The sequence below is a fragment of the Corvus kubaryi genome, unplaced genomic scaffold (assembly GCF_017639235.1).
Source record: "Corvus kubaryi isolate FWS band 111438036 unplaced genomic scaffold, C.kubaryi_AGA036_p1.0 132, whole genome shotgun sequence".
NCBI classification, from domain to species: domain Eukaryota; kingdom Metazoa; phylum Chordata; class Aves; order Passeriformes; family Corvidae; genus Corvus; species Corvus kubaryi.
Window position 1 is genome coordinate 8,549,769 of NW_024580666.1, and position 12,894 is coordinate 8,562,662.

The following is a 12,894-nucleotide window of genomic DNA, read 5'->3' on the forward strand; positions in this document are numbered from 1 at the left end:
TGAAGATCTGGAGCTCGGAGCACGTGTTCGGGTGAGGGGGCCGGGCGGGGGGGCCGGAGGGCGCGGCGAGACCCCGGCGCTTCACCGGACCGGGGCGAGCCGGGCCGCGCCGGGGTGACGGCAGAAATAGGAATGCTGCGGGCGCAGCCGACAGAGGAGGAGGAGGGAGAATGGGAACGGGCCTCGGCGGTGCTGGTCCTGCATCGCCTCGAGCTCCTTCCTGCGCGGCTGCACGCCGCGCCTGGGCTTCTACTTCGGGAATAGCATTCCAACAGGATGGAGCGGTAGAGCTGGCCCGACAGTGGGATGGTTTGATAAAGGGCTGGGTGTTTAAGAAAAATAACTTTGACACTATAAATGAAAATAAATCCCAAACTACTGATGTAGTCGATGATATATTCCAAGAGGTATGGACAGAGTGACTGTATCCCTTAGCTTAGCCGCAGGTAGTGCCGCTGCGGTGCCCAGCAGCCAGCTCTCTGAGTAAGTGTTCTTTCCATCAGAGCTTTTCTGATCGGAACGTGGTTCTGACATCCAGTTCCACCTTCGTGTAACGAGGAAACAACAGGGAAAAGTATCAAGAGGTGTGTAACAAGCTGTCCCGGGAGCTGGCGTGGAGGGCTGAGCAGTGCCGGTGCAGCTCTGGGAATGCCACCGCCGATGACTCCCCTGCTACAGGTGTCCTAAAAGTCTTGAAGCCCGAAGAGCACCCTGGGGGATAGTTCGTAAAATATTTACAAAACATCCCAGATGTGTTGCTCTAAATTTCTTTAACTACCTCAACACAGCTGAATTCCTTGCACTGATGCAGGTACTCACTGCTCAACTTCAGCATTGGTCTGGTGTAAGTGAGCAGTGGTTTCTAACAGGAAATACCCGGCAGAGGCTGCTCGAGCGTGACACAACTGCTGAGTTTGAGATGAGTATCTGTCACCTAGGGAATGCAAAAGCTATTTTTATTTGATGTTTTCTCATCAAGTTCTGTGTTAGAACACCCCCATCTTATGGCGTAATGTGTGTGGGTGTAGGTAGTTCATTTGAATGGCTAATAAAATATTGTTGTGCCTTATCAGATCTCTGACTCAATCCATTAGGGACATTTAGCAGAATTTTGTCATTTTCAGTTTGTATATCTTCTGTGATGGAGGTGTATAGTCACTGAAGATGGAACAAGGAACAATCCTCCAGCTCTCCATCTGCTGCAGGAATTGAGGCCTCCTTCTTCTCCTGCTTGCACCAAAAAAAGCTTTCTGACACTTTTCTTGTTAGAAAAATAACTTATTTTTCCAACTTTCTGTTTGTTCTTGTAGTACTGTAATGTCAGTGCCCTTCTGTACCAGTCTATTTTAAGACTAAAATAAAATCCATTTAGGGCCCTAAGTGCAACTCTTAAGTACAAGTTGGCACCCCTAAGCCTTCTTAAGTTAGATACCAATTGTTGAATTTTTAAACATATCTTTAAAGGCTGTAAGGCTGTCATGTTGGGACAGTCAATTATTCTGAGTATAGAAATAATTAGGGACAGAATTTCTCTATTGGATCAAGTCCATGGTTTGTGTAGCCTCCTCTGTTTCAGAAGGAAATATCTGAAGTACTTCAAGAGCTGTGTAGACAGTCTGGCCTTGAGTAGCAGGACTGCTCCCATCCCAGGAGCTGGAGGTTATCAAAATTTGTTTCATAGAAATAGTTCTGAGTAGAGAATCCGTAAGTGGAATTCATGCTAACAAACTGCTGGAAGCGGTAGCGTAGGTGCAGACACAAGACTGTGAGCTGATGGGGTTTCTAAACATCTGTTTCTTTATTTTGAACTTCCCAATCATCCTTTTTTTAGTACAATTTCATTTCACTTTAGCTTCTGTTCCTTCCTATAACAAAAAAAAAAAAAAAAGCAATGATTTCCTCTTTAGTTTATTTGGTATGCTTAGAATTACAGAAGAATTTATGGTGGAGTGGACTCCTGGAGGTCATCTAGTCCAGCCCTCTTCTCAAAGCAGGGCAACCTTAAGTGTTAGGTCAGGTTGCTTTCCTGGTGGAGTTCTGGATTGAGCTGAGATTTCCACCATCTCTGTGGGCACTACTTGGAATGTCACTTCTGGCAGTGAGTGACTGTTGTCCCTTGCCTTCATTTTTCTTAGTCTTGCGTTAATAATTCCTCGCTTCAGTCTGGAGAGAATTTATTTTTTCTTCTGTTTGTGTGTCAGTACTTTCTTATTGCCTTTCCAAGCATAACTGTATTCCAAAGGGACTTCTGGGAGCTATGAAGTTGTACAGCATGTACCATATTGCACAACCTATATCCTGATTTAGTATCATCTGAATGCTTGCGATTGAATACAGAATACTTACAGATACTCTCACCCCTTCCTTTTACAGACATCCCTGGGATACCGTGATCAAAGCTGCTATGAGGAAGTACCCCAACCCCATGAATCCATGTGTGGTAGGAGTAGATGTCCTCGACAGGAGCCTGGATAACCAGGGGAGGTTGCACAGTCACCGTCTTCTCAGCACGGAGTGGGGATTGCCCAGTATTGTAAAAGCGGTACATTTTTGCAGCCTTCATTCTTTATTAAGGGTGTGATGCACTTCTATGTCATCCTCTGAATTGGAGCTGACTTCAAAGTAAAAGCTGAAATTTGTGTATGTCTGTAAATGCCTTCCAGGCTGGTCTGTGCCGTGCTCTATGGCTGATACAATCTAGACAATGAAGTCTCACCACTGATCACAGTCCTCTGGTATCCATGAATTAATTACTTTGTATTTATTTGGGGTCACTGAGAACTTGGCATTTTTGTGTTTTAAGGTTCAGTTCGTTTGTTTGATACTTAATGTTTTTTTTCCCCTTTAGATATTAGGAACGAATAGAACACTGACTTACATTGAGGAACATTCTGTGGTAGATCCAGTGGAAAAAAAGATGGAGCTTTGCTCAACTAATGTGAGTGGTGACTTAAGAAATTTCTGATAGTTAGTTCTGGAAGTTGGATGTTTTGCTCTTAACATTTAGATTAGAAATATGTCCATGTCTATCATTAGAGGCAACAATTTACATGTCTTAATCAGTGTCTTAGATTACTCTTTTTCTCTTTTTCTTCTTCTCATTATTTAAATACTTCATCATCAAACATTTGTGATTTTGTTTTTAATGCAAGATTATTTCTCAGAATGCATGTAAAATAGTTTGAGGTGAATAAGTTCTGCCACCTCCAACAAAAGTTTTAATGTGAAATGCCTTTTTTCATAGAATGTAAATGAAATATTGTGCTGTATTTTGGTATCCTGGGAGCTCGTAACTCTCAGATTTAACATGGGGTTGTGTGTAGGAGGGCCTTGTCTCTGCACAAGAGACATTGTCTTTCCTGAGCATTAATTTTCTGTCTAGTCCAAGTGGTGTTGTGGTGGTCTGGAAGAGCCTCTCTGAATTGCCAGCCATAAATCAGACTTGACATTCAGAGAAGGTGGTTGGTGTGTGAATGGGAACTTTGATATAATTAGATCAAGGATAGGAGTCAATGCATCATCCTTTATGGGTGTTTTTACTGACTGTGTTCTGGGTTTTATATTTTGTGTACACTATTTTGACATTAAATTGAGTGCTATTGAGTAGTGCTGCTGATAACAGAAAAATGAAAGGTGGTAAGTGAGGATTTCAGCTCTGTTTTTGTTCTTAAGATTACGCTCACAAACTTGGTGTCTGTTGACGAGAGACTGGTTTACACACCTCATCCAGAAAACCCGGAAAAGTAAGTAGAGATATTTGCGTATGTCTTTGTGTCTCGGAGACAATTTGTTAGTCCAGTTCAGCTTAGGTGTTAACCTTTCTTTATTCCCTTGCAGGACTGTGCTAACTCAAGAAGCAATTATTACTGTTAAAGGCATTAGCTTGAGCAGTTATCTGGAAAGCTTGATGGCAAACACAATATCTTCTAATGCCAGAAAGGTACATCTTTATTCTGTTTTCTCCCTCTCCCCCCCCCTCCAATAATTCTTTTTTTTTGAAGCAGTAATTGCCAATGGTGTGTGTTGAATGTTATATTTAATTTCTCTAGGTTTTGTGCACAGTGTTTCAATAGATTTTTTTATAGAACCTCAGCGAGTAGAATCTAATTTCCCAAAGTATGAAAAAGTGTCACTACTAAATCTTTATTTTTCAACTAGAATTGCAGAGCAGAACAAGCAAGCTTCTGTGTGTATTCTACAGCTACAGATAGCACACAAACTTTATTAGTTGGGATGTGGTTTTTTTTGCTTTCCAAAGCAGTCTTTGCTTTTTAACCTCCTATTTCTAGGAGTTAATGCTAGTAGAGAATGTAACTTCACTTTCAGCCTTTATAATGTGGATTTATCAGTTAATACCAGCATATTTTCTATACTGCTTTTGTCAGTTGTTCCAGTTCCTATCCATTATTGAGCTGTCTCCTTGCCTTTGGCTGAAAGTAGTGTACTGTAAGCAGAGCATATTCTTTGGGGAGGTGAGACTATGCTGGCTCTCCTGTAACACTGCACTGACTCCTCTGTCCTGTGCTTGCTTTTTCTATTTGGCTTGCAACCATGGAGCTGCTCTTCAGCACAGGCAGAGCTATGGGAGTGATTATTCTTGGGCATTTTGTCCTGCAGTTCTTTGGGGAAGAAATGGAATTCCTAGAGAAGCATAGGCCTTGCTGCCTAACAGCAGGATGAGTGCTGTTAGGAGTTTGAGATTGGGTTCTGCATTGCTGGAGGGGTTCAGCACAGTGGGAATCTGGCCCAGGTAACTCCTGCTATGCCACAGATCCTGTGCTTTGGCTGGCCCTTCATCCCTGTGAGGGAGGCTCCTTGACCAAGCCAGTGTAAGCCAACTTGGTAGGACCAACTAGATCAGAGAGGAGAAAGCCTCCTTTTCCACCCTTCTGTGGCTTCTCCTAAAGTGAGAGGAAAACATGTTAAAGTCAGGGATGGAGAACAAGTGATGGGTCATTTCTAGACACGGAAGAGTACATTTACCTAGCTGGGTGCTCTCTGTGTTTGTTTGAAATGGGAGGTATTTCAGTTAAATTACAGTTCTGTTCTGATCCGGTTCCCACTTAAATGTCTGTGTGGGGTGTATATTGAAAGACAGGAACAAACCCTGGCTCACAACCAAACTTCAGGCTGACCCAGAGGTAGCAAAGCATTGTCTAGTTGTCTGGTGTGCCAGATCAAGTTAGGTACACTTAAAAATGCTGGCCAGATTCCTCTTGAGGCATCAATTACATTTGCCTGTCTCTATTGAAGTCAGACATAACTGTAAATATTTCGTGGTACCTGTTGAGGTGTTGCCTGTGAGAGAGCTCAATTTCTTTTAAAGATTGTTCCATTCTGCCATTTTCAAGGGACACACTGGCTCAAAAGCTTCTTGGAAGTCAGAAAGATCTTCTTGTCCTGTATATTTCACTGAAAAGTCTCTAGAGATTTTGAACTTGGCAGGAATTTGTAATTGCTGTTACCAACTCTTTCTTTGCTAGCCAGTACCTACTGTGCTACTACCAGCTCTTCTTGCATGCTGTGCTGTGCCTCTGTGCTCTAAGCACCCCTCTTAAACTTCATGACAGTTATTGAAAAATGTTTTGTTGTTCTGAAGAAATAGGGATTATTGAGATTTTGCTCTGAGGTAGCAGTGGCAGGTGATGCGTTATCATTTTTAATGATGATGAAAAAATAATTTGCCATTTGTTGTAAATATTTTTGTGTTACTCTAGGGGTGGGATGCTATTGAGTGGATAATTCAAAATTCTGAAAGTGCTCTAAGCTAGCAGTTCTCCACACCTGCAGTTTGTACTAACTAGTGGTAATGCCAGCATTCTTCTTCTTGGTACAGCATTTCAGCTTTCTAGCAAATATGTGCATGGATTGTTGTCATGTGGATTTCATAAATTACACTGCTTCTGTTTTACATACTTCTGTTTTACACACATTGCATACAGGAATGGCAGACGTGTTCACTGCACTGCCGTTGTAGAGGGTGAGCACAGCCCTGGTCCAGGCTGGATCCATTATCCCGTGGTTGTGCCACTGGGCAGCCAACTTGCTGCAGCCATGTCTTGTGCCACACAGTCTTGCTTATGGCTTGAAGACTGCAGACAACTAGGGATGTGAAGGAGTCCTTCTACCACATGTTTGATCTGGTCCTAGTTTCTGTGATTTCAGTATATAAAGCTGGTACTCAAGAAAATAATAAATTTGCTAGTGAGTGCAATTGGCATTATAAAAATGAAACAGAACTGTGTTTTGAGGGTATAAAATTGATTTCTTGAAACAGGTTGCCTGACAGGGGTAATCTTTTGCATAGCGGAATTGTATTTGCTTTTCTTCTGCCTGAGGAATGTTGTTGCCCTTCTGAGGAAATCTCTGCAAAGCTTGAAGCTGTCAGGATGCCAGACTGTTCCTGCTTTTCATTGGTCTTGTAGTTATATTCATGTTGGTATGATGTGTCCCTGAAGTGATGTGTGACTATGAACAAATCTGAGCTCAGGGTTGAGAGAACTGAGTGTATTTGCCTCTGTGAGATCTCTGTGCAGGTTGTTTTCCTTCCACTAGTCAGTGTAGCCTGTCCCTGTCATTCCTGTATTGGCTTCTGCTTCAACCAATAAGATTTCTTAAAAAGAAAGAAATCCATTTTGCTGCTTTTCCTAGTTAAGAAAGTCGGGCTTTTTACACTGCTTACTTTGAGATCTGTGTATGCCATGAGTGTTTGCTTTTACATTCTCATTCCACTAAGCTTTTATGGCTGTTTTTCTGGAAAACATCAACTGCAAAGGCTCAGCACTTATCAGTCACTTAAGCTCTACCAACAACCTTCATACACAGTGCTTGTTCTGCCAGACACGTCATGCTGCTGACACCTGCAATAATGAATAACACAACGTGCATGCCTGGGGATGAGTGTGCTTGCTTAATGACTTAATGCAGAACTTGTTGTACAGTATGAGACTTTATAGGCAGTCCTCTGTCAGATTTTTTCTGGTAACTGGGTAGTTTCATGGCACTTGGAGGCTTTGCATCTGGTTGAGATTTCTAACTTCATTTCCTGTGCAGAATGTTCCTGAGGTCTTCCTTGTGAGTTTATTCTTAGCTGCAAAATATGGCATATAGTATATGCAGGTCTAAGGAGATATACACAGACTTATGTACTCTCAAAAACTGAAGGAAATATCTTGGTGCTCCAGTTGAATGTCATGGAATTTTTTTATTAATTTATCTCATCAACAAAGATATCGAGTAAAACACAATGGTGTGATTGTTTCAAGTCAGGGCAGGAGAAGAATCTCAGTGTTTTTCTACTAAGTGTTTCGTATGGCAGGGGTGTTTGACCTCTTGACAAGTCTTCTTTGATCTATGTAACAAATATAACATCCAAGTTGTTGCTGTCCCAGTTCTCTGTGCCTGTGTCACCTCAGAGAGGATATTCAAACTTGACTTTTAAATGACCAAATGCCTGCTTACTGAAAGATGATTCCCCTCCCTGCCCCCCACTTTTTCCTTATGGAGCACTCCTCTCGGTTAATTCACAGCTGGTTACAACTTGTTGCTGTGCAGTAGCCTGCCCATGTCTGGGTGATTTTATTTGTGCTTTGCTGGGATTCCCAGGTCTTCCACAGTGGAGAAGGTGGAAGTTACCACCTGCTGAAGAACAGTCACTTTGGTGCTCAAGTGGAAGGAGCTCAGAAGTTAAATCATCCCTTCTAAAGTCTTTTATCAGCAACCCATACTTAAAGTGGACAATTTCAATAATGCTTTCTTGAATATTATTAGTATCTTTTAAAGGCATCTCTTGAACTAATTAACTTAAGCATCCTAGTTCTTGAGGTAGTTTGACGTGGAGCTGAATCTCCCTTTCTGAGCCTTGACCAAGAGCAGAACACTTTATTGTGATACCTGGATGACTTTTCTCAGTTTAAGGACTGCCTGACAGTGCTAAAGTAACAATTCTGTTTATTCTATGAGTCCCTGGAATATGGAAAACCCAAAGAGAAACCATGTCAGCCTTTCATTGACCTTATTGAGGGTCCTGAGATAACTGTGCTCCTATTCATAGTAAAACTTTATTTCTTTTCATATTATTCCAGAATAGTGTTTCTAGCCTGGAAAAAAATCCTTCAGCTTTGTTTTGACATTCTTTTTTCCTTAGGTTTTCAAAGCTGCTTATGCAGATTCTTGTTCATGCTTAATGGTTTATAAAGGACAACAGCAAGTTCTGGACACTATGAGGTTTCTGTGCACTTTATCACCTTTAATGCATACGACAAAATTAGCACATCACGGTTTGGAACAAAACTTTGTGTGTGGAGGAAAGTGTGCTCCTCCTCTCTATCAGTTCTCTGCAGAAGGCTTGAACGCTGGCTCCCCTGAACATTTATGACTTTTTGGGCTCAAACCCTTACCTCCAGAATTCTAGACTTGGCCAGAACCATGTGGCTCCCACTTACTGCTCTCCACTGTTTGTACTTCTTATTCTTAGTAGAGTAATAGAAGGGAATGTCTCTTGGCTTCTCTTTAAGTGAAAAAAGGCCAGGTATTTTCCTGGTCTGATCCCATCTGCTTGCTTTGGCAAAAGCTGCTATTCTGAGACTGCAGAGCTCTAAAATATTGACTTTTGTTTCGTTAAAGTCCTTCTCTGTATTTTCTTGGCTGTGTTGTGCCGCTGGCTGCATCTCGTGGTCATTGGGGTGCAGCTGCTGCAGGGTCTTCTTAAGGTAAAAGGTTTTTGACAGGCTTATTGTCCTGGGCTCTCCAGCTCTTACTGAAGCACTGGCTGTCAGTTCCAAGCTTGAGGCATTTCCATACCTTGATATGAAATGTGCAGCTCTAGTCTCTAATTAGTCTCGTTTAGATGCTGGAAAGTTGCTATGTACAAATATAGAATTCACTGTGAGTCCACTTCTGAGCTCTTGATAGATCGCTTAGCTGCTACTTCATAGCACACTTGGAAGACTTTCTTTGTCCTGGATCTTCTCAAAAACTCTCCATATAACTCATCAAACTGTGACACTTGGCTAATGAAACTGAGAACAATACCTGGATTTTGCCATAAATCTGCTGATACTCTTTGGGTGGTGGGAGCAACAAACAGCAAAAAGAGCAAATCTCTTAGGTGAGGAAGCTTGACTGCTGAATTAGGCCTTCTGCCTCGGCGTGCTGCTGGGAGCTCACACCGGCATTGCGTTTGCTTCTGGCTTAGAAATGCCTTTGCAGTGAAGTTTCCATAAGAAGATGCTAAGAAATCATCAGTATAATCTGGTATCAAACTATGCAGGGCATGGCATTGATTTTAAAACAAGTTTCATGTCTGACAGAGGAAGAACTATAGAAACATGAGCAGTGGTGGTGTGTCTGTTCTGATCCTAAATTCTGGTATTTTTCTGGCAGGGTCGGGATGCCCTGGAGTGGGTGATCAGCAAACTAAACACAGAACTGGAGGAGCTGAAGTCCACGCGCGAGGGGATCAAACCAGCCATGGCAGCAGCGTCCACGGAAAAATAAAGCCAAATATTTGGGTTCACCAAATAAAACCAAGGAACTGACAGAAAAGTCTTATTTTTCAGACTGCTCTGTAGAGCTCCCTCCCAAGGCTGATCTGCAGAGGTTTTGTACATTTATAAGAATACTGGATCAGCGGAAAAGTAACCTCATCCATCATCTCCACAGCAGCTCTTGTTGCCTACTGAAGATTAAATTGACCTGCAGATGCTCTTTTCATTTGAACAATTTATGTTTAACACTGGAAACAAAACATTTAGCACATTTAAAACAGCCTAAATGTGCCTTTTTAAACAAAGGTAGAGGGCATGTTATATTTACACCATCTCAAACTGAAAAACTTGAAAAGAATGTGTGGGATTAAGGATTTTCCGTGTGAACTTTTGTTCTGTGAAGGGCTGATAGGTCCTAGAGCACTGAATTTTGTCTGGTTTGTAATCTGATAATGTCTTATGGCCAGTTAAAGGGAACTACATGAGTCAGAACATGATACTGTAGAATTTGATATTTATCTAGAGGATCATCTTGAAAGGCTACATCTGGTGTGGAGCTAACTCTTAGGTTGTTTAAATGTGCTGCCTGAACATGACACACTTTACCTCTTAGATGTTTGTATCCAAACAAAGATAAAGTTTCTATTGGTGTTAATAGCCTAAAATAGTTTTTCTGGTGGGGACAAGGGTATAATTTATTTTCTTATTTATTAATTTGTCCTAGTTCCTCCCCTCCCTATGAGGACAGGAGTAGTGATTACTGGAAGGTGCTGGAAATCTCTAAGAAGGGTACTTGAATGCTACTGGAATTAAGAGACTGTGCTGTACCACTGGTCCTTGCTCTTCACATCATGTCTTAACTGAGGGAGAAATTGATGCAGTAACCAGAAGAGTTGAAATGAGAGATGAGCAGAAAATTTTAAGTCCAAATGATAAGGTTTCATAAGGAGAAACTTTTCATTCTCTGAATGGAGAAAACAAGAGTACAAGAACAAAAAATGGACTCTCCTTTGTGAGTGCTTTCTGTTGACTACCAGTGTAACCAAACCTTTTCAACACTTTTCCACATGGGTACAAAATGGGTTTAAAATCCTTTTAAATGCTTCTCATTGTCTGGAAAAATACTTCAGTAACTGCAGAAACGGTTTCCTATTAAATAAGCATAAATATATATTGGTAATGACTGTAGCTGTGTCTGATGTTTACGGAATTGTCATGTTTGATCCAGGTGTAGTATATGTTTCTCAGACAGAACCCTCTGTTGGGGCATTTTAACTTATTTTTTGGTGTGCACACAAAGTGAAATAAGTGTTGCAAGGATGTTTACTTGTTCAAGTGGCAAGCATGTGCTCAGGAAGCTGTTAAAGAGCATGAGTAACTTCTGAAAAAATAGAAGAGTAAAATGTTGGTCACTGTTTTGATCTGATAATTTTAAAGTGTTTGTAGCTTAAGGGAATTTTCAGCATTCATGTTCTGGTTAGTTTGAAAGTAAACTTTAATTTGGATGTAACTAAATTACATGATCCTAATGAATAAATCTACTTTAAAAAGTATGTCTATTAGTTGAATGCAATTATATTAATAGTAAATATTTACATTGCTCTTTTTATGTGGACCTAAATCCCTTCCTATTTTGGAACAGAAACTTAGACCTTAAAGCAGCCTCTGTCTGGAAGATACACTGGATAGCTTTGGTGCAGGTCAGCTGTTGTCCCCTTCTCAGAAGTGATGGCACTTCCTGGGTGAGGAACACAGAAGATGTTCTAGCTCCTGGTGCTGTTCTGCTAGGAAGGGGAGTGCAGCTATGGCAGAGCTCTGCACAAAAGAAGGGAAAAGTTGGTGGTGTGTGTACATTTGGAAACGTGTGCTGCAGCGTTTCCATACATGCCTACTGGAGGTGGTGAGACCGTGACCGTCCGCAGGGCTAGGAAAGCCTTTGGAGAGGTTCTTGTATTGCTTTGTGTGGGAGAAGAGTTGTCTAAAGCTGCTTCTTGCATCAGAAATGAAATATTTGCTTAGTGTTGTCTTAAGGCTGGCTGACTTGAGCACAGCACTTCCAGCGCTGGCTTCCCAGAAAAGTCACCACGGGCTCTCTGGAGCCGAACTCCTCTGCCACACCCTAAGGTCGGTACCAATGACACATCAGTTTTCTGGGTTACTTCCTTGACACTTTGTCTCCTTCTTGCAGGAACTAATCCCTATCTGCTTCTGTTGCAGCATCTCCTTTCTGTTTCCTTCCCTGCTGGTTTTGGGCTGCTTTCGCTCCACCATTTCCTGCCACTTAGGAACTATGTGGCTAAATGCTTGGTTTTTCAGTCTTGTCTGCTGCTCCACTTGCCAGGCATCAGCACCTTTCCTACCTGTGCTCAGTCCTCTCCTGCTTTTCTCTAGGCTAAAGGAGAGCAGGGAAGCTTTGGGTAGGAAAAGGATTACTTTTTTCCCCAAGGCCCTTTGTCATTCAGCTGCCTCTCGTCTCAGGGGTGGCTGCCAGTTGTGTATCCATGGGATGACTGATCTTCCTGCAGCTGCTCATTTTGCCACTGTGTAGAAAGGGCCTTGCAGGGGTCACACTGGGATCAGGTGGGCTCCAGTGTTTAGCAGATGAAGTGGTTCCTAATTTCCCATAAGCTTTCCTGGGCAGTTTTTACCCTTCTGCTCTCTGCCTGTATTGTTTGCATATGGGGCTTCCATCCTTCTCCCTAGGCCATGTGATTGATCAGATCAATGGGATCCAGTGGGATCCCTCGCTGTCTGTGCTGTGCATAACACTGTTTTTGAAGCATCCCAGTTCCCATTCCCGTTCTTAGACTGTTACAGTCTGAGTTGGCCCTTGAGGCAAAAAACACCCTGCCTTTGGAATTGCTTATTTTTGGCTGCTCCTTAGAGAAACTCCTCCATCTTTTCTTTCTTTACTGGAAATGGCTCAAAAATATTTCTGTAGTCAGTTTTATGTCACGTGCATTGACTAAGGTGTCTCAAAGACAGAAAGCTGCATGTGAGGGAAAGTGTTAGGCTGCTTGTGGGAGCAGCAGAGTGCAGCTTTTTGGATTGGAGCAGGAGGAAAAGTATGTAGGAGGAAAAAAATGTGTAAAGCAGAATTGGTGTTAAGTCAGCACTGATCTACTTGGAGGGATCTTGAAGTGCTGGGGACCAAGCAGAAGAAAGCTCAGTGCTTGTAACTGTGTTGATTAATAGGTAGCAAGTGCCATCTTGAGTAAGAATCCTACACTCTGAGAGTTGAAAGCAGAACTGAAGTAGGATTTTGTGAGAGGGAGGGTGTTTGCAGCAGTTGTTCAAGCTGCAGTTTGGTGTTTCTCAGCTGCTGGGTTGCAATTCAAGGGAAACGGAGTGGGGGGTGTGATGTAGGGAGGTGGCTGGATTTTAAGAATTTGGTGCCAGCACATCA

General features: G+C 42.2%; 1 protein-coding gene across 3 annotated transcripts; it reads left to right on the top strand.

Annotated features, from left to right (window-relative positions):
- Positions 1 to 6: 6 nt before the first annotated feature.
- On the top strand, positions 7 to 11,041 carry PRELID3A (PRELI domain containing 3A). 3 transcript variants are annotated; one of them, XR_006016661.1, is made up of 7 exons: positions 7 to 31; positions 2,374 to 2,542; positions 2,849 to 2,938; positions 3,673 to 3,743; positions 3,838 to 3,940; positions 5,718 to 5,830; positions 9,385 to 9,422. XR_006016661.1 is itself a non-coding variant. In XM_042031922.1 (7 exons), the coding sequence occupies exons 2-6, from the start codon at positions 2,405 to 2,407 to the stop codon at positions 5,769 to 5,771; spliced, it is 456 nt and encodes a 151-aa protein (XP_041887856.1). In that variant the 5' UTR covers positions 7 to 31; positions 2,374 to 2,404; the 3' UTR covers positions 5,772 to 5,806; positions 9,385 to 9,422. The 3 variants fall into 3 exon arrangements, 2 of the variants coding, with proteins under 2 accessions (XP_041887856.1, XP_041887846.1); XM_042031922.1 differs by having other exon boundaries at positions 5,718 to 5,806; XM_042031912.1 differs by lacking the exon at positions 5,718 to 5,830 and having other exon boundaries at positions 9,385 to 11,041.
- The last annotated feature ends 1,853 nt before the right edge of the window (positions 11,042 to 12,894 follow it).

Bases quoted from the DNA above. Each gene is read 5' to 3' on its own strand.
- PRELID3A (XM_042031912.1), top strand. From the start codon at position 2,405: ATGAGGAAGTACCCCAACCCCATGAATCCATGTGTGGTAGGAGTAGAT. The intron at 3,744-3,837 runs GTAAGTAGAGAT...ATTCCCTTGCAG, and splicing joins CATCCAGAAAACCCGGAAAA to GACTGTGCTAACTCAAGAAG. The intron at 3,941-9,384 runs GTACATCTTTAT...TTTTTCTGGCAG, and splicing joins TATCTTCTAATGCCAGAAAG to GGTCGGGATGCCCTGGAGTG.